Source organism: Boleophthalmus pectinirostris, unplaced genomic scaffold, assembly GCF_026225935.1.
Source record: "Boleophthalmus pectinirostris isolate CB_2022bp ecotype Guang Dong unplaced genomic scaffold, ASM2622593v1 HiC_scaffold_5, whole genome shotgun sequence".
Classification (NCBI taxonomy): Eukaryota; Metazoa; Chordata; class Actinopteri; order Gobiiformes; family Gobiidae; genus Boleophthalmus; species Boleophthalmus pectinirostris.
The window spans coordinates 18,190,571-18,217,527 of NW_026571404.1; the positions used below are offsets into that span (position 1 = coordinate 18,190,571).

General features: G+C 37.9%; 1 protein-coding gene across 2 annotated transcripts in view; it reads left to right on the plus strand.

The window, feature by feature from the left end:
• The window catches only part of macrod2 (mono-ADP ribosylhydrolase 2), a 676,928-nt gene that overhangs the window by 633,084 nt on the left and 16,887 nt on the right, over nucleotides 1-26,957 (plus strand). For both annotated transcript variants that reach the window (XM_020921400.2, XM_055162427.1), the window contains exons 12-15: nucleotides 8,031-8,069; nucleotides 8,479-8,523; nucleotides 11,080-11,214; nucleotides 12,769-12,858. In XM_020921400.2, the coding sequence (XP_020777059.1) occupies nucleotides 8,031-8,069; nucleotides 8,479-8,523; nucleotides 11,080-11,214; nucleotides 12,769-12,858 (309 nt within the window). The remainder of the gene's footprint in view (nucleotides 1-8,030; nucleotides 8,070-8,478; nucleotides 8,524-11,079; nucleotides 11,215-12,768; nucleotides 12,859-26,957) is intronic.

Below are 26,957 nucleotides of genomic sequence, written 5' to 3' on the forward strand. Positions count from 1 at the left end.
ACCAAGGACCTCATTTCCTAGTTAGCCACAGTGTTGGAGACATGTGGAGACACTTTGCAAATAGAAGGACTGGATGGAATATTTTAAAGCGGTCGCTGGTGCTAGGCTAGCACATGTCAATGGCCATAGTTATCCTGCCACTTAAAACAGTCTTACCCACTCCACAAAACATTCGAAGCAAATCTATTATTACACCAGACTGTCAATGTGAATAATTTTAGAAGTGAAACCAACCTTGCATTTGAAGGATTTATGTCTGAGCAGCAGCAGTGATTTTACTTCCTGATAGAAAGTTTGGCAGCAGCGGAGTGATATCACCTACCACCTACCTTACCGGCAAAGTAAAATTCTGCTGCTGTTGAGAAAATAGTCCCTCAACATGCAACAATTCATGCAATGCAAGGTTAGTTTTATTTTAAACATTATTCTATCAACAAAGATATTCACATCAATAATGTGGTGTAATAACAGAGTTGCTTCTGGTGCTTTGTGAAATGGGTAAGACTGTTTTTAGTGGCAGGCTAACTATGGCCTTTGACATGCACTAGCCTAGCACCAGCGACCTCTACAAATACAAGGACTGGATGGAATATTTTTTTTAAAGTGTTTCCATACATCTCTAACACTGTGGCTAACTAGAAAAAGCTCCTATGTCCAAAATTCTGGACGGTCCCTTTAAAGAGGTGTTTAGTATTTGTTGCAGTTATTGGAGTTTGTTTATAAGGTCTTATATTATGCTAGCTTTAAGCCATTTTAGATTGTTGTTACCTCGTTAAGACATATCTGAAGTTGGGTTTTGTCTCATTCTCACATGTTTGAGTAACTTATTATTAGTCAAAATGCTCTGTTCCACCTTGCAATGTCATCAACCAGCTACCTTTTACCTTTTCGTTCAGTAGAGATGTGCAATTCCAGGGCTAAGATCGTCCAAATGATTGTGAAAGTGAACATGTATGGAGTTTAAAAACACAGTGGAGCACTTCCTGTATCACTACATGATATCACAAGGTGGAACAGAGAGAAGAGAGAAGAACTCAGTCTAAATATGCAGGGTTTGTGTGTTAAACATGTGTGAATGAAACAGAACACAACTCCGGGTCTGTTTTTGATGCACTGATTTCAAAATGTAGTTGTGACAGATTGGACCATTACCTTTGAAACACACAATGATATTTTTAGACCAAGAGAATCAGATTTATTAATTACAAGGTTAAACATTTGTAAATACAAGACTTCGATTGTGTTAAAATAGTAATGAAGTAACGGTTGTGACAGTAGCAGTTTCTTGTATTTCGTATGGTAAAAGGAACAGTGTTACTGGTGAAACTCTGACAATTATTTTATGATGCAGTTGCTGACATTTTGGGTTATTACCTCTTTCATAACATTTGCGCAGGTAATTTAACAGGTTTCTATTTTTAAAATGTTTCTCACAAAGCCAACCAGCCAGTAATTCGGAGTCAGGAAGCTTTGTAATTTATTGCCATTGTCAGTTAACAAAATTCACAAACTAGTTGCTTTGACGATGTGAACAATGAGTAGTAAAAGTGATAAAATGGTAAAATAAAGGAATGCATAAAAATAAAATGTTTATAAAAGACTGAATTGTGATTAGAAAGGTGATAAAATGTATATATTAGTATAGCTTTCACCATTTTCCTCACAAAACCTTCATGTCTTTCTGAATCAGGTCACCTACTTGGGCTAAAACCATTAAAGGACTTTGTATCAGCGCTGTGTATGTGTCAATACAGCTCAGTGCGATCCATCACTGTCTCTGCTTCTCGGAGGGGGCAGGCAGCCACTCTCCCACTCCCCCCGGCCTCACTCACTCACCCTTTTAACTCCGTGGTTGAAGGAGGAGGAGTCTTTAAAAGCTTTCACTGGGTTGTTTTGTGGTTGATAAGTACAGTGGACAGCACACACCTAATTATAGATCTGTGTCTTCTGTCTCTGAATTGTGAGAAGAAGAAGAAATGTGGCTTTAAAGGGCCTGTATTGCTCTGTTTTCTGATCTGTGTTTTAATTTTACCTTTTGTTTTGTTTCATTCACACAAATCCTGCATATTTAGGCTGACTTCTTCTCTCAAACAAGAAAATACTCGGATCTACATTGTGATGGCATGTGATAATACAAGAAATGTTCCACTGTTTTTAAATTGGCACGTTACCCCCAAATTTGCAAATTTCCAGTTCGTTTTAGAGTTGATTTTAAGATTTTATTGTTTGTTTTTAAAGCTTTGAATGGACTGGCCCCACAATACGTCTCTCACCTCATCCAAATTTACACTACCACGCACACTTTGAGGTCCGAGGGCCAGCTACAGCTCGTGCTGTCATGGTTCATTTTTGTAGTGGTTATATTTGCTCATTTTGGTGTTTTATTTTGACATTTGTCATGTCTGCTTGTAGTTTTGAGTTTTACTTCCTGTCTTGATTGTTTGCCCCGCCCTAATGTGTTTCACCTGTGTCTGTGTGCATTTATACTCTGTGTTCTCCTCTGCCCTTTGTTGGTCCATTGTCTCTGTCAGAGTTTCATCTTGTCTCGTGTCATGGCAGTTTAGTTTTGAGTTTTGGATTTTTTGGATTTATGGATTTGTTATTTTGGGTCCTCCCTCTGTTTCTACGTAACACACTGGTTTTAAGACGAGACTTAAAACCAGGGTGGACAGGGCCTTCTCTGTAGCTGTGCCCCCACTTCTGAACAGCCCCCACAGTGAAGTGTTTTAAGTCTTGTCTTAAAACCAATTTTTTTGTTTTCTGGCTTTAGCACCACGTGGTTTGTGTGGTCCTCTGTGACTTTTATTTTATTTACTGCTACATTATGATTTTTATGTTTTTTGCTTTTATTTAGCTTTTAGTGGTTTTATTGTTTTAAGATTGGTATGATGAAATTTTAGCAATTTACCTTTTTGTTTTCATTTTATGATCTCTGTGCAGCACTTTGGAAACTGCATTGTTTGTAAAATGTGCAACATAAATAAAGTGGATTTGGATTTGGATAAAACTCCATACACCTTCACTAGAATCATTTGGATAATTTCAGCCCTGGAATTGCCAATTTAACTGAGCAAAATGTAAAAGGTAGCTACCACTACATGACCTCACAAGGTAGAACAGAGCATTATGAGCTTTGGAGATGTAGACAGACTAATAATGGAGGATTACTCAGACATGTTTTTAGGGAGGCAACAACATTATAACATGGCGAAGGAGAAATTCAATTGGTCAACTGTACAAAAGTTTATTTTGGTCAAATACGTTTCGCAGCTCATCCAAGCTGCTTCGTCAGTTCTGAACTTTGCCATGGGTGATACCTGGATGACTGAGGGATTTTACAAACATTATAACATGACATCAGTTTAGTGTAATATATAACCATTAACACAGAAACATTTAGTTATTTTGTGGAAAAACAAGCAAGTCAAGATGTGTACAATATTTAGATTTAATATATGGAAATTAACTTGAATTTTGTGTTTTGTTCATTCTGTTAAAGTGTCAGTTAGAATTAGAAAAGTTAAAATCATATTTCAGAGCATTCTTCATGGCGATCAATACTTGTTATGCCATACTGTGAAATAATCTCCAAAAGAACAACATTTTCATGGAAACAAGCAGGCGTTCCTCAAGACAAAAGTGGCTCCTGCTCACAGCCAGGACGCAAGTTTTTCAGTGCAATAAAAACATCTGAAATGCCCAAATGAAATGATTAAATAAATAAACACGCCTTTATTTTAGTCTATTTTTGTGTGACCGCTACAGTACGTGTGGTGCATGTGGTGTGGCTTTAATTGTAGAACAGATTTTCAGAGTGCAGCTTGCCTTTTTCATCTTTATTTAATTACTAATAAAAACAATCATACAACTGTTGTGCTTTGATTAGATAGGACTTTGAAATATTGTGGTATCTTGGGGCTTTATTTTTATGTTAGAACCAAATTACATAAAGCTAAATGTTATGTAATGGCTTATCCTATGGCAAAATACACAAAGTAATGCCTGCGTGAGCCCCATGTACCAACTATATTGTCTGTTTTTGTAGCAGTAGCCAAGTACTCAATCATATTATTAGACATTGATTTTGCTGAAGCACTGCTGAATGTGGCCACCGGTGAAATTGGTAACCTGTCAAAAAGGAAAAGCAATAACCTGAATTATGCATTGAATTTATGTTCCCATTGATCCATGATGGCAACATATTCTGATAATGTTAACTCGTAAGCTGTATTTAGCAGAGACCAAATCAAAGAAACGAACCCTTAAAAATATTTCTACAAAACTCTTCCTCAAATACATCTAATCCTATTTTGTATTTGCACAAAGTCAGATTAAGTACCCAGGGTGACATGTGTAGCGTGATGTAATCCACATGAAACACAAGCGCGGTGCCGAGTACTGTGCTCCCAGCTACACACTGTAAAAAATCTCCTGTCTTTTAAAGAGTGCGTACTAGGGAAAAAGAGAAGAAATCTGGCAGTGTGGACTAGAGCACACCTGAACTGGCAGCCTACCTTGTCCAGTCCATTATGAACTATCAGACTGGTATTTTAAAGATTAGGAGTTGTCACGGTGCACTGTAAAAAACTACACATTAGAAGCCAAGAATCAATATTTGGGTTGAAGGGAGTTTTTGTCTTGGCATGAGCTTCTGGGACTGACCCAAGCCAAGCAGGACATGGTTGGTGATAGACGACATCAGATTAATAATAACGCATGAGGACAGATGCGGGGCTATCTACCCAATATGTCAGCTTTTAACACGGACTCCCATCATGCATCACTCACCATTTGCCAGTGGTACACACACATCTGACATGCGAAAGGTCTTGGTCATTCCTGAAACCTCTTTTTGCACTACACAGGTCTCATTAATCTTTTAGCTCACTGCAGGCTATGTGTTTTTGCCAACATGGCTACTGTGTTGTTCTGGCTGTTCATTTAAATCTGAGATGTTTTTTGTGTAAATGTTTTTATAAATTACAGGTTGATATTTTTTTGCTTAATAAATAAATTGCAATGAATGGGACAATAGTGTACAAGCAAACAAATTGGACACCTCAATATTAACCACAAGTTCCTTATTATTTATTGTTATTGTGTAGACCATTCAAGCATAAACTTACTGATATAAGAAGTTAAATGATTAGTGAACAGTGACGTTATATTTGTTGATAATAGAAAAACAAATACCTGTGTACTTTATAGCTGTAGCAAGAGTACACAATAATGAATCTGCCCTATAAACATGTATTAAAGATTCATTAACATCTAACATAACGTCCTCTGCAGTGGGAGTCTGGTCACGCAACTAGGACACAAGGAAAAGGCTGAATATCAGCTCCTGAATACTTTATGCCCTTGTGATACAGTAACCCTCAATTTGTTGTGGACATAAATAAAACATGTAGTACATGTGTAGGAGATGGTGGTCTTATGTGAGAGAGGAAGAGGACGACTCCAAACTGGGCCAGACAAGCACTTAACACCGACTTTTCATTGATGTGGGTGGAAAGATATCCAGACACTGTAAAACTATGTCAGTTTAAATTCAGCTTAAATAAAATAGAAGAGTGTTTGCGTTCAGTGATGAGAGGGGAAAAAAATTAATTGACAAAAAAGACAGATTATTTACTGCATTTATTATTTAAAAAAAAAATTGTTATGGATAAAGTCAGAATGTTTGCATTCATACATTTGCTTTCTACGATTTGACATATTAAATGTTAACAATACCAATACCTTATTTGTAATTAGTCATTTATTTTACTGATATCTACTGTTTCTTTTAAGAGTGCACAGAGAATGAGGGTCTAGGGGTTGGACTTTAGACTGAAATGTGTCAGATTTATATTGAAGATAGAAGTAGTGAAAAGTTAGCATTGACGCTGTGACCATGCTGCCACCTGCTGGTCTGTATATGTATGATTCCACCTTTACAGTTCTTCTTTCTAACTGAATCCAAGCCTTTTTTTCTCCCCCTTCATAAAATTATGTCCACTGACGTCCACTGTGCTCCCTGTGCAAGCTTTACCGCAAATTGAATACTACCCGCATTCAATAGTGCAAAACCAAGTGATCAAATAACAGGGAGGAAATTGCATTCAGCCTGTGGTCATATCTGATATATTGTTGTTTAGGATCACTTTAGACAGAGACACGATGTGCATAATTTTACAGAGCAGAGGAAAGGTTAAAGGGTGGACTTAGGACAGCGAGATTTGTCCTATAAATGCATTTTCTGTCAATACTGTATTCAGTTCAGCTCTCTCCAAATGTCAGTCATGATTAATAGTAAGAATGGCCCTCCACTGCATGTCACCAGTAGTCTGTTTGATGGACACAGCTACTTGAGACTAGCACTCCGCACTGGTACAACTGGCCTTTTTCCCAGTTAATAGAGGCTGGCATTTTTATTGTTCTGAGTGCTGGGGCAAAATTGCATAGATATGAAAAAATGGCTTCTCTCGGCAGCTTGTTAAAAAAGCAATTATAGCGGCAGCACAATAGCCATTGTCGAGCATGTTCTCTTATTGGTGTCATGGCTTTCATTTACTCAATTTGTCCTAAATGTCACTGTTTGTGTGAGTGTGTGTCTGTGTGTGTGTGTATGCAGTGTTAGATATGACGTATGCATGACACTAGTTTCGACGGTGTAATTTAAACATGAGTCTGTACAAGTAAATTGAATGTGTAAGTTGTGTTTGAAGGACAGGCTCTTAAAATGCAAAGTCCTGGTTGATTTAGGGACTTTGGTGTACATTTATGCCGTATGTGTCATGTCTAAGCTTCTTAAAGGGTTTATGTATTTGGCTTAGAGAAGACGGCCAATGAAGCCAACAGTATAACAGGATAAGGCTCCGAATGGTGGTGATGTAAATGGTGACTGAAAATTGTCACTGGCCTAATGTTTAAGGATTTTGAAATCTAACACTGTTGCCAAATAATGTAATTGATTAAGCACAGAGAAAAGTCCACTGTTTATTTTTTTGTTTGTTTGTTTTTTGTTTTTTATGTATTACATTATAATATGGAAAAGGCAGTAACAATCCCATATGTCAACATTATAAGATCCCCAACTTAAAAAAACTTGCTGTGAATAAATATTTTTTATTCCTAAAATCAAACATTGAATAGAAAAGCTGATAGCTGAGGTCAATTAAAGACAATCAATTAATCCATCCATGGACTACAGGTGGAAATTAGCACTGGTGCTACAACCTAGTACAGTGTGTCTCTCCTGTTACGGTTAATGTAGATTGTGCACTGTCCCTGTCTCAATAAATAAATAAATAAACTAACTAACAAACTAACAAATTCTACAAGAACACCATGTTACAAAACTGGAGTAATGTGTGAAGAACTTTTGCAGTAGATTTATTCTAAAATATCCTAAAATTACATCCTAACCAAACCTCTTGTATGGCCAAACTTCCAAACTTGTCAAAGCCAGATCTCATCAGTTCTCAGAAACTAAGCAGGGCTGGGCCTGGTTTGTACTTGGATGGGATACCACTGGGAATACCAGGTGCCACAGTCAGTGGCAAAAACTGTTGCCGCTCTTAGGCGAGACACCCACATTACCTAGAATGAAAGTGGTGTGTGCGTGAGTGTTGAGGTGGTTCTAAAAGATGGTGCAAAATAGCAGCCTCTCTTCTGCCAGTCTGCTCCAGGGCAGCTGTGTTTAAAAAAGTAGCTTACCACCACCAAGTGTAGAGTGTAACATGACTTTGATCTGGAAAAGCAAAATATAAGCCTAATACATTATTATTCTTAATTTTCTTTGTATTATTATTATCTATTGAAGCCACTGTACATGACACCATCAACCCAGGAACTTTTTTAAAGAGTGTAGTTAAAAAAGCTTTGTAAATATGCTGATCTACCTGAAACCCCCTAATACTGGGGCATCATTTACAAATCATTTAGTGCTCATTTACTTTTATATCTTCTTTTTGAATGTTTTTGTCAAAGTCAAATTTTGGCCTACATGTTTCCCTTCACTGATGATATTTGTGTGTCTTTTACAGGTGCTGATGAAGCTGGTGATGAAGAGGAGGACACCAATGGTACTGTCCCTCTACGGGCCATTAGCACACGAGCTTTAGCCCCGCGGCTCGAGTCCTGCTTTCTCATGTCATTTGTCATGAAAAATTGAAATTTCCATTCGCTCCAGTCCACCAGCTTTCTCTGTCTCCCCCTCTGTACCCCAACCACAAAAACTTCTCTTATCACAGACGCACGGAACAAAGAAATCCCTCAATTATGTATGGCTTTAGAAGTGACATTCTTTTTCCTCTTCTTTTCTGTCACTTAATTTATGCATGTCTTTGCGGTTCCATTGCTCTCATACTGTGCACCAAAAACACAGCAAGCCCAAAGACAGAAAATGAAAGGGTTTTTGAGGTGATATTAAAATGCATCGCTAGTGCTGAACTCTGCTCGTTTTCAATGCCCTATATGGCTGTTTGTTTGCAGATGCTGAGGCCAATGCGGACGTGGATATGATGAGCCAAACCCAAGGTACAGTAGACAGACAGCGGTGCAGCCGTGCATAAGAGAATACAGAGGAGGATTATGGGTAATGGTCCATGCATGAGAAGACACGACACTGTCTAGTCGTCACAGGTCCGCCTCCAGTTATGAAGACATATGACTGACTGGGTTCTGTGGCATTTCTATAAAGGAATTCAGTCAATAAAAGCAACAGTAGATGGTGGATTCATCAGTAGTAAAAGTAATAGAAGTAGTAGAAGTAGTAATATTAGTAATAGTAGTAGTAGAAGTAGTAGTAGTAGTAGGAGGAGGAGGAGGAGGAGGAGGAAGAGGAAGAAGAGGAGGAGGAGTTATAGTTGAGGTAGTAGTAGTAGTTATAGTTGAGATAGTAGTTGTAGTTGTAGTAGTAGTAGTTGCAGTTGTAGTTGTAGTAGTTGCAGTTGTAGTAGTAGTAGTAGTAGGAATAGGAGTAGTAGTAGTAATTGTAGTTGTTGTTGTATTAAGGTACTAGTAGTGAAAGTAGTAGTAATATTAGTAGCAGTTGTAGCATTAGTTGTAGTAGTTGTAGTTGTAGTAAAAGTAGAAGTAATTGTAGCAGTAGTAGTAATAGTAGTAGTAATAGTAGTAGTAGTAGTAGTAGTAGTAGTAGCAGTAGTAGTAGTAGTAGTTGTAGTAGAAGTAGTTGTAGCAGTAATGGTTGTAGTTATAGTAGAGGTAGCAGTAGTAGTAGTATAAGTAGTAGTAGTTGTTGTTGTTGTAGTAGAAGATGTAGTAATAGTAATAGTAGTAGTAGTAGTAGTAGTTGTTGTTGTAGCGGTAGTTCTAGTAGTTGTAGTAGTTGTAGCTGTACTTGTAGTATTTGCAATTTTTGTTGTAATTGTAGTCATGATTGTCATAGTGGTAGTAGTAGTAGTAGTAGTAGTACACAAGGTGAGACCTTGGGGTTAGGAGAAGCCTCTAGCATCAGCAGCAGTAATCTAACTATATTCATCACTTCAACCCTGCAAAAATATTTTGGATAAATAGAATTAGTTCTATCACAATTTGTTTTTAATTATTTTTTATTTTTATTGGATGAATAGTATAAAAATAGTGGTAAAAGTAGTTGTGGTACAGTTATACTAATTTGTAGAAGTAATTGACGTTGTAGTAGTACAAGTACAGGGGTTGTCGTAGATACTTTCCTTTGCTTTTACAAATAGATGTACTTAATAGTCCCTGTCCTCTCCCCTGCACGACGATAACTAACTTCCACATCTGTGAATGCGTCCGTGCAGACTGCTGCTGCTAAAGACCTTAACTCTCCGATGTGCTGTCAGTTTGAAGTGAATGGACTGTGTGTGCGTGTTACAAAGGGCCCAGCCATTAACTTTAAGCTAGCACCATTTTTCTCTTTCAAGTATCCTCCGCACCGCTGCTATATAATTAAGATTCCCACATTTGCATATTGCCAGTGAGCAGCACCGTGCCTCTCTCTTATGTTTATTCAAATCTCGCCCCATTGACAACCATTTGCCAGAAACGCTCAGAGCATGAACTTTCGGGTGGTTATTTTCTACTAAACTTGTATAAAATGCAAAACTGGGATCTAGGCCAAAGCTTAGAAATGCAATTTGTCTCTCATAGGACATAAACAAAATGCCATAGCAGCCAGTGAAAGTGGATATGTATCTATTTGAAAACACCTGCAGGCCAAATTGACAGCAAATTCATTTTATGTTTCGCTGCTATAGATCAATATGTTGCTCAGTTACGCAGTGTGAAATCTTGTCAGTGTGAAGATTAGACACACTATTTCCTCCAAGTTTTTTTTAAAAAGTGAATCTAGAAAAAGTTGAGACTGAACTGTAAAAAGAAAAACTTAAATAATAATAATAATTCACATATTTTCGATCTAATAGTGTGTTTCAGGTGCACTTCAAGAGTCGTTCAATTTAAGAATTTTGCATTTCAGTTTTTATCTTACACAAGGGTTGATCCAGGAAAGAGAAATTTATGTTTTTTCTCATTGTTCCAAAACTTTCAATATCGAGTGTGTGAAAAGCATGCTACCTTTTCAGAATCAGAAGTTTTAGTGTCATTGTCGGTGAACAGAATTCACAAACTGGGTACTTGCTTTAGTGGGATGGTGCAATATAAAACTGTGAATAATACTAGTGAATAGTATTAGCAATGTAGATAAAAACAGACTTTGACCGAATATACACAAAATATATGGAAATAGTGAACAACTTTCAGCTCAAGTAGATTCATTATGTTTTAAGTAATGTGCTTAAATCCTCCACCTTGCCAGAAGCCATTGCTATAAATCCATGCATTACAAATTGACTGTGAATCTTCAAATGTTTATAAAAGGTGGCGTTTCTGACATTTTAGTTCCTCTTTTCTTGCCGACTGCCTGTCTCTCAAACTGCGAATAGAGCAACCTGTTAGCATAGAAATGTTCCCCCGAGTTTCCTGTCTGCGCTGTAATGAACTATTGGACTTCAACTATGTTTTGGAGAATTTGATGTGATAACTTTGACTCCCAGTGCCTCTTTGAATCTTTCGTCGTGTCCTGATTTCAACGTCTTTTGCCGACAGATGAAGAAATGGGCGCTGATGAACCAAACCCAGAGGAAAACCAGGAACAAGATGTGAAGCAAGGCAAAGGCAAAGATGCAAGCGCTGGAAATAACAAAGATGAAGACACAGATGCTGCTAAAAGCCAAGAAAAAGGTATTTATTTTGACACCATCATAGACACTGATCAGAGGTAGCATTATGAACATGGATTCAGCACACTAGAGGTATTTTCTGAATTATTTTGCGCCTGGTATGAGTGAGAAATATATCTGACAGCAAACCATTTGTTCTGGCATGTTAGAAATATGCAAAATGTGTGAGGATTGTCACACAATTTGCAGCAGGGTAATCAAAACTAAATCTAGTAATAAAACTAGGTATTTATTTGAAGTGTTAATAGGGATGTAACAATAATCGTCAAAGTTCTCACAATAATATCGTGGACCATCACAATATATTGAATTAAAGTCTCTTTGCTTAAATTAAGAGTTATGATGCAGCAATAGCTAAAAAAAAGACAGAGGGAACTAGATTACATGAAGAAATAACAGATCTAAGGAAAAAGTAGTATATTAAATTTTGTTAGCCCCCACAAAATATCGCAATAAATATCGTACCGTGAGATGCATATTGGGAAAATATCGTACAGATAGATTTGGATATTGTTACATCCCTAATCGTGAACCTCCCCACCACATCGTGAGCTTTCCCACGATATCTCAGTAAATATCGTACCGTGAGGTTTATACTGTGACAATATCGTATCGTGAGACTTGGATATCATTACACCTGTAAGTATTAATACTGAAGAAATCATATCAATAGAATTTTTTTAAACATTATTATATTGGTCTTGATCAGAACTAGTACTATGTGGTAAAAAATAAAGAAACAATTTTTGGCTCACAAGAATAACATCTGACCAGCTGCTGTAGCTCAAATTAAGAGTGGCTGGCGAGATGCCAAAAAAAATAAATAAATAAAAAATCTTAATTTTCTGATCTTTTAGCCAACATACATTTTTAATGTCATCACTAATCATGTAGTTAGTATATTTAGATTACCTTTAAGAAGTAACTAAAGCCATCTACTTCTAAGAGTTCACGCTTCAATATGACTGATTAAATTAATTTATTCAGAGCATGACAGAAGCTGACAGAAAGGAGGAGAGGGTGGAGAAAGTGTTTATATTGTTAGCTGCATTAACAAGAGAAGCAGTCAATCAAAACGTAACAATTTCACCGTAAAGTCTACCTCTAGCTCAAATAACTAAGCTTATTGCTATAAAGATATAAAACATATTACACAAAGAAAGAAATGGATCATCATGTTGACATAAGCAATTTTCTTGCGCATATGCGAATGACACATTTTGAATGCTGTAATAAATTAAACTTTCTATATCACAATCGTAGGTTTGCTAGAATATCTTTTAGAATAGCTTATTTCCACTTTCTTTGTATCTGTTTCTCGACATCAAATAGATCTATGCAAGTGCACGCATTAAGTGACGGAAGATAGAAGTCTGTGATGTGAACAGTGTAACATATCAGCCATGTAATATCTACTGAGAATTGCAATTCAAAGCACGCAGCCTACAATCTTAAACAAGCGTGACTACTTGGCATGTCAGCCGTCCTCTCTCTATAAAAGTGTAATATATTGTCCAAGTATGTATCAATTGTAAACCATTTGAATATTTTTCAGCCAAGGAAGAGGAGACTGAAGCAAAACCAGAGCAGGAGGCTGAGGGAGATGTGGAGATGAATACACAGACATTAACTGTAGAGGTGGAAGGTAAGATCTGTGATGTGGCTGCATGTATCGAGTATTAGTGTGAAGGGTGTAGTTATGGGAATCTGAGCAAAACACAGTAATGCAGTAATGGACTAGCACTAAATGACTACTTCTATTGTGCCTTGAACTCATTGGAACCACTTTCTGTTTTTTGCAACAAAGCTTCTTATTTGAATGGCTTTTTGATTACTTGTGTTTATTCAGAAGATACATTAGTGTGAATTGTTCATTGCTATGACAACGGTCTCATAAGTGTAATTTTACTACAGATTTTTTTTTTTTTTTATGTATAGAGTGTGTTTAAAAGGTGAATGGCAAGAGCATTTAACAAAAAAAAACAAAAAACTATTTTGCGATGATAAATTGTGCTTAAATCTTTTTTCTTCCAAATGTGTCTTTTTCAGTAATTTGGAACTTGCTTAATAGTTTCCTGCAGAGTGTGTAATTAGTTTGATGAGACTGACGAAATTGTGTTTCTTTGTCTGTTATGATTGGTTAAAATTGAATTGCAGAGTTAGTTTATTGAGGTCTTCAGATTTCTCGACAGTATTTCAGTTGGTAGAGTGTTTGTCCAGTGATCAGCAGTCAGATCCACTGATCCACAGGTTGGAGGTACGACTGTCATTGTGTCTTTGGGCAAAACGCTTAACACAAGACACCCCCTTGTCTCTAGTGCCTGCGTACACTGGTGTATGGATGTGTGTGTGTGAACGCGTAAGTGGTTCATTGATGTAAAGTGCTTTGAATTTCTTGAAGGTGGAAAAGTGCTATATAAAAATGTGACCATTTTGGATAGACCAGATAAGGTTTTTAGTCATGTATGCACATAACACGCAATTCTATTTAAGGCAACCAGTGTTATTTAAGTTAACTGACAACCAGCACCTACACCTTCCCGGTAGGCATTGTTATCAGGTTTGTTCATGCAGAGTGTGAAACTACAAGGATCAGCTATATCTACTGCACTCTATATATTTTGCACCTACTACATACACTAAAATACAACTGTGCTAAATGCATGAGCAAATTGATTTACATATTTTGAAACAATTACCATAACAAGAGATATATGTAAATTGATTAAGATAAAGAACTCAAAGCATGTTTGAAGGATAGTCAACAGTGTTATTTCTCAAGTACACATTCAAAAGCAAGGAAATCATCAGTATCATCTATAATACATACTACTTTCATACATTTTTAAACTATTTTAATTTATTGCTAATACATCCTGTTACAACTGGTAGATTTAAATTTTCTTTACTGCCATACTATTTCTCAAAAGTACCTGAGAAAAGGCACAAGAAACTGCCAAACATCAACAACTGTTAAAACTTAGCATTAGAATTTATACAATGAAAATAAACTCCAATTGCTTATTAAAAAAAGCACATTCAGCAAGTTTGTTACGCTAATAAATTGAATCTCAACAACCTTACACAATGCATTTTCTATGAAGTCCTGCTCTCATTCTGAAGCAGCCCCTTCACTCAAATGAACCTGATAATGAATCCTGCTATTATTCACCGCAGCCCTCTGTCCAGGACCTGCGCCTATTTACGTTCCCGCTGACCACATGGGACATGAGGCTTTATTTCTCCACATTTATTCAGTGGCAGTGATTAAACTCTCTCTGTGTGTGGAGGAGTCAAGGGTAGATCTACGCGGCGCCTCTCCATCGTCGCAGCAACACAAAGGGTCTAAGTCACTCCCTCACCTCTATTTCACTTTCTCTGAGTGACATTCAATTAATTTAGGCGGAGACTGGGTATTCCAGATAGATGCCTGCGAGATAGACTGCTCTATCCTCCTCTGAAAAGCCATTGGAATACGCCATCCAAAGCTCAGCAGCCTCTCCATCAGGAAAGCTTCAGTCCAGCCTGTTGATTGTGTCCTGCTTTGGCCTGCCCTGTCTGTCACTACCTCTGGGTTACCATGCTCCGCCTTTGTCAGCTGTAAACACTGGTGTCACTTCAGATCGTCTGCAGATTGGATTTTGTGTGCAGGATTGTGGACGGACCAGCTCGGATATTGAATCTCAACTTTCCCGTCCGTGACCAGTTATTCACAAAACTCAATGAATCCCAAGCCAATAGCCTTTATTAAAAGTAATAACTGTAATCAAGCTGCTGGGGCACGGACAGGGAGGTTAACTGCGTCACTGTGAGGAGTAATAATAAACAGGCTCATTACAATGGGAGGAATGAGAAACAGAACAGCTGAATGTGATGCTCACCTGCTACACCTGCTTTCTCAACGTGTGTGATTTAGACCATCACTTGGTCCATCGAAGTAATGTTTGAAAGCACAGTTAACCTTGCATTTGTGTATAGTCATTTTGAGTTCCTGCCAATAATAAACACATATTTTGTGCTAGGAACGGGCATCCATTATACTAGTGAAAGGCTCATTGACTTCCTGTTCAAACGTAGAACTAATAGGCTCAGTTTCTTTATAGTGGAATTTCATTATAACAAATATGTGTTTTTATTGTTGGAAAATGGTTATGTGACATTTTTAACCATACACGTTTGAGATACAGAGAAGTGCAAGGACGTGGGAGGAGGTAAGGTTTAGGTGAAAACATGAATGATGAGGGAACATTATAACATGCCTCATAAAACCTCATAAAAGTCAATTTTACATAATTTGTAACGACCAGCATAAACAACTTCTCTAGAATTGACTGCAAGCTATATAATAATCATAAAATAATCTAATAATAATAATAATAACAATAAGAATAATAATAATACATCTTTATTTATAAATCACTTTTAAAAACAAGGTTTACAATACAAAACACAAAAAAGCATACAAAAACAGGCAATGATGCAAACAATCATATAAATTCTAATTAGGGATGTAACAATAACCGAAATATCGTGATATATTGTCAAAAGTCTCACAATAATATCATGGGCTGTCACAATATATTGAATTACACTTTCCTTTGCTTAAATGCATAGTTTTATAGTAGTAACAGCTTATAAACACAAGGAACTGCATATCCCATGATTCATTTCAGTGCAGACAACATGAAGAGATTCTTGGGAAATAATTCACACCAAAATCTTGTCAAGGTATTTTAAACACAAAAAAGTGTCCTATCTAGAAATATATTAATCTCAAATCAATATTGCAATAAATATTGTACCGTGAGATGCATATCGTGATAATATCGTACTGAGAGATTTACATCCCTAATTATAATAAATAAATAAAAAGAAATAGAATACAAATAAATGAGGAATAAAATCAAGTTTAAAAAAAAACTGTTAAAGGAAACTGATACAAATGAGTCTTAAGAAGTTATTTAAAAGATGATGACGATGCCTTATCTCCTCAGGCAGGTCATTCCAAAGCCGAGGCGCCAGGACTAAAAACATCAGATCACCTTTGACTTTTTCAAGATCAGGGCAGGAGAGGATAATTTTGATTTTGCTAATTGTGTGGAAGTGGAGAAAACAGGATTGGGTGACTTTTTTGATAGGAAGGTGGAAGTTGAGGTGAGAGTCAAAAATGATGCCAACGTTTCTGGCAGGAGGGGTGATGTTGGGAGCGAGAGGCCCGAGATTATTGCTGATATGGGAGGTAGATTGGAGGGGTTGATTAAAATGATTTCAGATTTGGAGCTGCTGAGTTGTAGAATATGTATATAATATGTTTTCTTTTCACCTCGATCAAGCACAACCACATTGCCACTTATTCTTTGTATTTGCACTTACTTAAGTTATTATAAACTGTTACCGAACTTCCTTATAATTAGTTTGCGTTGCATAACGTCCTGATCATGCTCTTTCATAACATATCTTCTTAGCAGTTATCTCAACTCAAAGTATAACTGTGCTCTCGTTTCTCCACACCATCGCAGTAAGTAGTCATGGGATCAGGCCCCGGAGGAGAGGTGGTGTCGTCGTACACGTTAATAATGTTAGCAGATGTGTTGTAGGTCTGTCTCAGCAGTCTTCTCAAATACCGCTGCATTAACACTTTGCGATGCACTTGTCTCCTCTGTTGACACCGCATTGTTAGCACGTAGCTTGGCGTTGTTAGCGCGTAGCTCACTGTTGCACATTTGAAGAGTGTGTTCCGGCTAAACATCACGACCTTAGCACAGTCACACTCCATAATACCACCCCAAAGACAAATGTTTTTAACTGCTTTAATTCATCGCGCTAACTTGGTAAAAAAAAAAAAAAAGTATTACAGGGAACATAACTTTAAAAATATATGTATGTTGTGATGCAAATGTTTTCATAACACACACACAAACACATCATAGGAAAAGTGATGAGTCCATCTGAAATATCCCCAACATGATACATGATGCTTTAGTTTATCACAATAACATGGTAAAAACGTATTAGAGGGAACATAATGTCAAGAAAAGACAGTAGTCAGTTTGAAAGAGGGGGGTATTATGCAAAATAGCTTTAACTTTACATCATGTTATAATGTTGCAGTATCTGCAGTGCCTCCTTTTAATTAGAAATACAAGACCATGCCTCCTGTCTCAGCCCACAAGCCCACGTAACCAGGAAGCTCTCAGCACACCACACGGCACCTCGCCACCCAGAACAGCAAGATGCAGAGAGTCAAAAACAAAACTGAAACTAATGACACTTTTTAACATATAAATAGCATTTTAAAAAAGCTGATAATAATTTGGGGAGCAGCATTTGGGTCCCTAACCAATCTTTAGAAATAATTTTTAAAAATTTTGTAATATTCTAAATCACACTGAGACCAATACCAAGTGCCAAATAAAATATTTGTTTTTCCTAATAACACCAGGACTAGACCAAACTGAGCCATATCAGATCTTTGGGTGTAAATCAGTGTGTAAACAAATTCAGCCTCAACTTTACTGAAGCACTAAAGTGTGAATATTAATAATAAATAAAGAAAAAAATCACTGTGTACCACCAGTGCTGTATCCATCTGAGAGTCACTTGCGTGGCCTTTTCTGCATCTAATGTTTGATTTATTTCAAAGAACCCAATACAACATGTCACTGACATGAATATGTGTTCATCTATTCCCCAACAAATAATAATAATGCATTCATCTCCTACAATGCTTTTCCAGATCATCAAAGTCGCTTTACAGTTTTGTGCATTATTCATTCAGTCGACTGTGCGAGATCAGACTAAATCAGACATTCTCAAGGTAGTTTATATGGTAAATAAAGGTATAATCATTCCACCAGTACATTTTTATACAATGAATTCATTTCCTTTTATTTACTTTTTGCTCAATTTCTCATTTACACATGCATGTATTCTACCCACAGACCTGGCTCATGAAACATATGTTGTCATATATACCCAGACTTATGAAATATTAATACATGGCGATAACAGATTCTCAAACTAGTTACATTCAAATCACACCAACTGCTTTCTAAGCTGCAGATCTGCTCTGTATAACAACGCCAAAACATTCATGTCTGCTGTTCGATGCACTATGTTTGTATGAAAGAGCTTTAATCTTTCAAAATGTGAGATTACAACATTCCAAGAGCCACACCATCCAAAGACATATTACTTTGGGGGGATTTTATATAGCCTATTGCAATATCTATGTGCAGCAGAGAGGAGCAGGCTTCTGTATTTGAGACCCGCCTCTGCTCCACTGTATAAATCATATGTATTAGATGTGTCTGCTTCAGCAATGAGAAGGTGATATTCAGTGGGTTTTGGTGTATTCGCTCTACAAATTGAATCCAACATGCCTTATATATGAATATTCATAACGCACTTTAAAATGTAAATTGTGCCTATATTGTTATTGCATTTAAAACATCTTTCTGTGTGTGTGTGTGTTTGAGTGGGCAAGCGCTTCACTGAGCTCATGCTACAGCCATAAATTAAAATAAGACTGATTTTGCCCAAAGCGATGAATAAATAAATCTAACTTGTGAGCAGAAATAGTTTTTCCTTCATGCAGGGGTGCCTCTGCAGTTGATAGCTATAGTATCATCAGGCAAGGTAAGATATAAAGTCTCAGAGCCTCCTCATTCTAGAAAGATTTCAAACTATATGAAATAATACTGGTGTGAGACAACTATAATGTCTTACCTGGAACAATGAGTGACACTTTCTTATGTGTCTGAAGCATCCATAAAATACAATGCTTTCCTCTCTATACGACTAGCACTAAAACACAGGCAGCTCTACAATGAGAAAGCAACGACTGAAATGGGAACGGTACCTCAGGATGTCAGATAGGGCAGACAAGGCTTATGTTGTATATAGAAGTCTATGGGTGTAAAGGTGTACAAAGCTAGTTCTGGCAGGAGCACTGCAAAAACACAAAATCTACATGAGTTAAAGTTGTATTGGACCATGAGTCTGCAATAACAATATCCATCTATCTATCATTGTATTTTTTAACTGTGAAAGCAAACAGAAACAGTTTCATGTTTACGTGTAAAGTCAGATAAACAGAGTTTTAGGCAGGCGATGCGCCTAAAGTGCGACCAATGTTTTCCTTTTGCTATGATGATGATCGTGGAAGCATTCAGAGCAGTAGTCATATTTCTTCTGGTGCAAACACTTCTCATGTGTTTGCATTTGAACACACAGCTGATGGATCGTATCGATGACCAGAGACGAATGAGGCTCAGAGGTCAGCAATTTTTCACTTCTTTAACATAACTGTGGAGAGGCGACCCCACTCGGTAATGCACGTTTTTCAAGGAACATAGAACAGAATATGAGAAGGAAACAGCGAAGGCGAAACCCAAGCTACAAAACACAGGCAAGCAGAACAGGAACAACTCAAATCGGCCATCTCTGACCACTGTAAATGAGAGAACCACATTATGGACTGGGATGGCGCAAACATCATTGGGACAGAAGAAAACAAACACCGTCGCTGGATTAAAGAGGCAATCGAAATACAGAAATGTGCCTACTGGGCTATAAACTGGGACGAGGGGGCTTTTTTACATCTACACACCTGGGATACTGTCCTGAGGAAGTTGATCTGCAGATGGCGCTGTCATCCTGCCTCCACCGTTAGGAAGACGGCGCCAAAACCTGTTTAAATCAGCTGACCAGATACACCACTGCAACATCATGTGACCACTCTGAGGAAGACCGCTAGTGAGCAGTCGAAACTATCAGGTATGAAAACAAACTCTTGGTCTGAAAAAAGAACCTAATAACATAAATTATGTGAAGACCAAATGAACCTCATTGGACTATGTGTAGATTATCTATTTTTGCAGTGTGGACACAAAGTGATCGAGACAGAGCAGCGGGTGTTCTAACAGAGGACGTCCCAGTGCAGCTCATACAAGTGTTACATCAGCCCCACAGGCTTCCTCCGCTCCTATCCTCTGATTTTATCTCCTCTTTCCTCTCCTCAGATCTTTGTTTTTAAAATACAAAAGACGTCCTCAGAGACCTAACGAATCATTCCTAATTTTCCACAAGGTTTAGTTTTGATTTTTCTGGTTTCTGTGACTTCCTGTTTTTCTCCACTGTCAACTTCGGTTGGTTAGATCAGAGATACTGAATATTGATAGTAGCGTTTGTTTTATTTAATAAAGTGGCACAGTGCTTAAAGGTGCATTGTGTAACTTTTCTGGTGGAGGGTTCATCAAATGCTTTTCTTCATGGAGATGTAATTATTTGTCTGATATGTTTCACTGTATGACATTAAACCTTTCTACCTTCATAGAGACCAAAGTAGACCATGTTACAGGTAAGATCTGTGGGAGGGCAACCCTGCAGTGTTCACAGTCAGAATGCCTGTTTTTGTAGGTATTTCTGAGCTATAAAATCACTTGTAATTGAATAAATGCAAGGAATATTTGTTTAATGTCATACTGTGGAACATTCCAGGCAGAGCAATGACATCCATAGAAACATGCAGGTGACGGTCCCTACCCAGCAAGTTACATAGTGCATCTTTAAGTCACTGCAAGAAGATTCTGGTTTGGATCTCAGATCAGACCTGTTTTACTGTGGAATCTTTAGATGCTCTTCCAAAAACATGATGGCTAAAGGGACTGTACCAATTTCTTTCATGCAATATCTGTTTAGCCCCAGTACAGATACAGTATGCTATAAAAACAGTTAATGAGAGCTGTGAGCTGTCTACATTTAATTATAAAGTGTGTTTACCCTCTGTGAACCAGGAAACGGGCTCCTTGTTGTTAACAATGTGACTAAACAAAACTCAGCTCTAGCCTCTAAAAGTTGAGGAAAGCACTTATAAACTCACCATGGTGAATAGTTAGGATGCCCCGAAAGCATGCGGAAAGTGACGAAGGGGGTGGACCACAAGCATTTAAAATGAACTCTTTTATTTTTTTTTTTAAGTTTTATTTATTTAAAAGGAACAATGAATATTCATAAACATATACTTACATGTTTATGACATATAACATATACTTATACTTATATAAATATGCCAGAATTGGCCCTAAGGCTACTTTTCATCTGTAAGGAAGGTCATAGAGACAGAGACAATATAAGACAACGTCACACAGTAGACAAACTGTTAATGACAATTCATAAGACAAATATGGTAGAAACAGCACAATAAGACACAAACTGTGAACTAGTTGTTTTTAAAACAGTAATGATCAGGTACTGCCCAGTGCACATAGTCACACCTCCTCAGGACTACACCCATCTCTGGGTTCCCATGGTCATGGAAATCCTGGAAAAGTTATGACATTTTTTTAATTTAATGAAAGTTTTGGAAAAGTCATGGAATTTTAGTATCTCCTTCACACAACAACAGCATTCTGTTAAGTTATCATTAAGCTATTATGATTATTTCCGAAACGTCTGTGCCTTTTGTTTAAAAGAGATGACAGTAAATGTACTGACAGTATTTTGAATGATAAAAAACTATAATCCCAAACCATAAGGTGAGTGGAAAGGGTTAAATTTCATATTTAGTCCTACAAGTATGATCAATTCTACACATGTAGGGTGCCATAAAGGATGGAAAATGCACTTTAGGTCAGGAAAAAATCATGGAAAAGTTTTAAAATGTTGTCAGTAAAAAAGAGTAGGAACCCTGTCATCTTGTCTACATCATTTTCTTGTACAGTCTTACTTGCTTTCTTGTATGTACAATGACAATCAAAACACTTTATTTTTCACTTTACTTACTGCAAATCCTCTGGTGTACGTGAGACCAGACAGAGCCATATGGTGTAGTCAAAAATGGCAAACACGGGGTGCCCACCTCTACACAGTGTAATCTTTCATGTAAAAACTGCATAAAAACAGAACTTCTACAAATACCATTTAACAACTGTCACCAGAGTTGGTTTATCCCTGTGTTTGCAAGTGTTATTTGGGGAGAAGTTATTGATTTCTATGTGTTTTGCTCTCCCAGCGGTGCTACGCGCGTGTAACAACAAGGCAAAACAAATGGCTCTTTTAAATCCCCCAGATTTAGCTGTGAAGGTGCACACCGTCTGCGTGACCCTGTGGCCATTCTTTTATGTCGCACAAAGAACTAATGTCTAAGTAATCCATCAGCGACTAGTGGAGTGTTTGAATAATTTAACCATGAATACATTGGTTTATTCCTGCTTGAATTTTGTATTTGCATCTGCACTTCTTGTGAAAAGCGAAACAGATTTGAGGATTTGTTTAATTGGCTGCTGTGCGGCGCTTTTGTCTTGATCTTTGGTGAACAACGGGGCACTGCTGATGTAAATCTCGCTTCGGAGGGCACTGTGGTCTCTCCCAGGGTTTGGAGTTGTCGGCACACAATTAAACTTTTGGCAGAAGACTGTACACTGTAGCTCTGAGTGGTCCTCAGGGAGAGCTCTGAGGGGGAAGACAATTTCCATGGCTGTTTTACCACTTTTTACTGATTCTCAAAGTCCTGGAGCTGTGGATGTAACAATAACTGCCCGCTGTGCTGTTATGCAGACTACCCATGGCCCTTACTTTATCTGGGTCAATACAGCTTTTGTAAAACATTTCTACTATACTCCCACTTATCGTAAACCTCAAAATATTCCATCACAGCTCCACGAATAAAAAGATTGAAAAGAAATTGAAAGCTGCCCCCTGCTGGTACTACCAAGTCCTTCAAGATCAGGGCACACTCAGGGGAGCTGGCTTTGTTGTTGTTGTTTTTCTAAACCGTAATTGACCAGAAACACTGGTCGTTAGCCAGCTCAGAACAGACCCCAGTTCGATAGTGTGCATGAGACTGTGACCTTTGACCCCGGAGTCTGCATCACAGGAAGGGGTCCTGTCTAATAGGCTACACGGGACACTCGCTCCGCAACCTCCTTTGAAGCTCATCTTTTGATCAGCGCTCTCACCCTCTCGCTGCATGTCCTGTTTGGTTCCCCAAAATGGCAAATCAATGGGCTCTTTAGTTCACTATGTTAGCTAGTGGAGGAACAACAAAAGATGCGTAGGTAGTGGTTGTAGAAACATATTTAGTTGAATACCCTTGTTAGATTATTCAGTCTGAGAACTGTTAGTCTATTCACATTGTGCATAGACATTAAATTATTTGATTATATATTTCTTTCTGCGTTGTAAGACGTCTAAATGAGATAAGTGTTACCAAAACTACACAGACTTTGACACTTAGATTTATTATTTAAAGATGCACTCTAACTTTTTGTCTCGATGATGATGTTCCAGTGAGAGTAAACGTATCTCTTGACCATTAAGAGCAATTTTAATTACAAAAAAATATACAGAAAAAGTATCCTGAAAGCAATAGATAGGCCCACATTTAGAGCCGTCTATTCCACACAAAGTAGAGCCCTGCACTCCCGCAGGACCCGGCGCAAAACAGTGCGGCGCAGGACACATTTTGAAAGCTCATTGTGGGTGTGAGCAGGAGCAGGACTGCACAATGCGGGAGCGGGCAGGTGGGATAATAAACTGCAGTTCTGCAAACTAAATATGAGTGTAAAATCAAATATAGAAATGATTAATGTATGCCTGTCATACATCATTTGTGCTGGATATTTTATTTGGCATTAATAAAAACATTTTAATCAACCTAAATTTGCGGATGCGGTCTAATCTTCCACACATTTTAGACAATTTCTTTCTGCTTCTCCGTGTTTGATTGAGCTTAAAAAAGCGAACCCCCATCTTGCGGGATTTGCGGGCAGGAGCGGGACAAAATATTTCAGATGCGGGTGGGAGCAGGAATGAAAATTAGAATTCTTTGCGGGCGCGGGTGGGAGCGGGATGGAAAATTCTGTCCCATGCAGACCTCTAATTCAAAGCAATAAAATCTGGAAAAATGTACACATGAAGGTTGCAATTACCCTAAATTTGAAATACCCTAAAGCAAATCAAAAACTATTATGTGTTCAACATTGATTATGACTTAAAACCATAACCTAGACTTAAGTAGCTTGAGTAATCTTTGTAGTAATATGTTTTGTAATTGTTGTCATTGCTTTGATTTTGTCTACTCTTCTTGTGTCCTAGTTTACATCCAAGTTAACTGACTAATGGCACTTGGAAAGCCAAAAAGGTTGAATTGGTGCCCTATTTTCACATAGCGTAGAGCAAAAAGCGTAGTGTAAAATGTCCCTGTCCCTTATACACTAGTTGCCTGTCGCTTGCTTTAAAAAAAACACACACAAAAGATACTTACAGGAGTGTGAAGCCCCCCTCTCAGCAGACCCAAAGCAGCGGTAGACTCTAAAGATTATGTAAAGTAATTCTTGGTGATGAGAGAGCAGGGCTGACAGCAGGTTTAGCAGGTATGTGGGTCACACAGGGGGAGGCCGCCTCTCCAGACCCTCTCCTCCATCTCTATTTTTGTGTTGTCTCCCTTCTTCACTTAATCAGTTATTCACTTAGGCCTTTCATCTCACTGTCTCTCGCTGCTTCTTATTTTATCTCCTGACAGACCACTGTGATTGTCTGCACTGGCCACAAATGAACGGTAAAGAGGGAGGAGAGACTGCTCAAGCTGAGTTTCAAGTGAATAAATATAAGGTTATAAATGTTCAAATCGGTTCATGGATGGAACCGTGTATATGAGCGTTTTAGATATTAAACTAGGAAGAGACATGCAACAGAATAAAAAAGTAGCCACTGACTTAAATACGGTATTTTCTTGATACTTTGCAGCAGATATCACCAACATTCCCTGGGGGTGTGATGCTAACTGTAAGCACTACTCTCTCTGGGACTTTGTTAGGGCTCTATTTTATTTTTCTGAGCTCTCTGACCAGAAAGAACTGATTTAGAAAAGCAAACACCTAAACAGGACCATGAATTCTTATATTGAAAAAGTGTTGTTTAAATCCATTTATTTCTTGATATTAACATGTATTTGACTGCATTTGCTAATGTGTGAATTATGTCTCCATGAGCATTCCGCCAATACACATACCTGTAGGACACCCCCAGTGTGACGTCACCGCAAATTATCAGTACATTCATTCTCAAGGCCGAATTCTAGCTCTGCATCGACTCAACGCACACTGTCACTGTCGCCTTGTTGCCATCGTTTTTGATTTATGGATCTGCGTTGAGGTCTTTGCGCCACAAAGTAATTCACCACCACAATGCTAGGAGGCTAGGATTGCATTCATGCAAACAAAGTGAAGTGGGAAAGCAGAGTACTGGAAATGTATGTAGAGGTGGTAGAGCGGACCAATCACAGCCCTTATTGTCTGCCTCGCATTCCCTTGCTGTCTCCATCGGTTCGATGTGTAGTTACAAAATTTCGGAGGTGTAGGTCGGTCGACGCTGACACTGACAATAAATCATTCTCAAAGGCTAGTTGAGTGAATTTACTTTGTTTACTTTTCTGTCATACTTTTTACTTACTTACTTACTACTTATGTCTTACTTTTCTTTACTTTTAATTTACTTCAGACATGTCAAACTCAGGCCCAGGGGCCAAATTTGGCCCATGATATTTAATATATTTGGCTCGTGAGATCATATCAAATATGTATTAGAGCTGGCCCACCGGCTACAGATAGACTATAGAGACATTATTTATTTAAAATGTTGTTATTATTTTATATTATGCTTGTTCTGGATTCAATGTTTAAGCAAAACTATTATTAAATATTTATTTTAATAAGAAAAGGTTTAACATTACATTGCAAAAGAAGAGAAAACATGGAGATATTGCTGAAATTTTTCAATAAATATTTAGTTTGGCCCACGACTCCCAGTTTTTAATTTTGGCCATCTATGAATTTGAGTTTGACGCCCCTGATTTACTTTGTACTTTTCTGGTGGATGGTATATCACCCATTTTTTTCTCTACAAGTAGGTAATGCCACAATAATCATTAGAAAAATGACAAACTGTATTGATATATTAGGGAATTTGGTGATCTTAGAAGTTTGATCAATCATAAAAAATGTATATGTCTTTGTGTAGGACTTCAGAATGAACTGGACAGAGCAAAAATCATATCAGTAGCCTTCCAGTTACAGACCGTTCCTATTCCCACCAGCCCCGTCTCCTTGAGTTTTTGTAGCATATGTTGCATTTGTCTCCAGTGTGGTGTCGCCATCTCTAATCATGGAGGTCTGCAGCCCTCAGCAGATGGCATCCTGCTCCCCTTCTTTTTTGCTCCCAAGTACATTCACTTTCTCATCTCACCAGGCACGGCTCAGGCTTGTGTGTAATGAGCTCTTTTCAAAGTGTTAAAAAGACCCTGACCCCCACTACACCGAACGCAAGGTTAACCAAACTTACCGAGGGTGCACAATGCTACCAAGTGTCCACAACCCTGGCGAATAAAGGCAGAATATCAATGAAGACGGTTAGCTTTTGAGAGGGATAGCAGCATAGCAACATTGAGAGGCTGAGACAATGTTTACTAAGCAGGCTTGTTTTCAGCTCCCTTACCCGCAGGTCACAGCTCAATGCTCTTTAATTGGCTCCGATTGGCAGACGGCACTCCATCCTTATAGAACAGACTATCAAAAAAACCCTTTCTTCTTGTTTAGTATTGAAGCTAACCCGATTTCCGCGAGCCCCTGCTTTACAAACCTAACATTACCATATGAAAATCGTCTGCTTTTCTGCATTTACTACATCATTAGGTCCTTTAGTCAGACACTTGTTGAGGTGCACCCCCTGCTCTTGTTTTGCTCG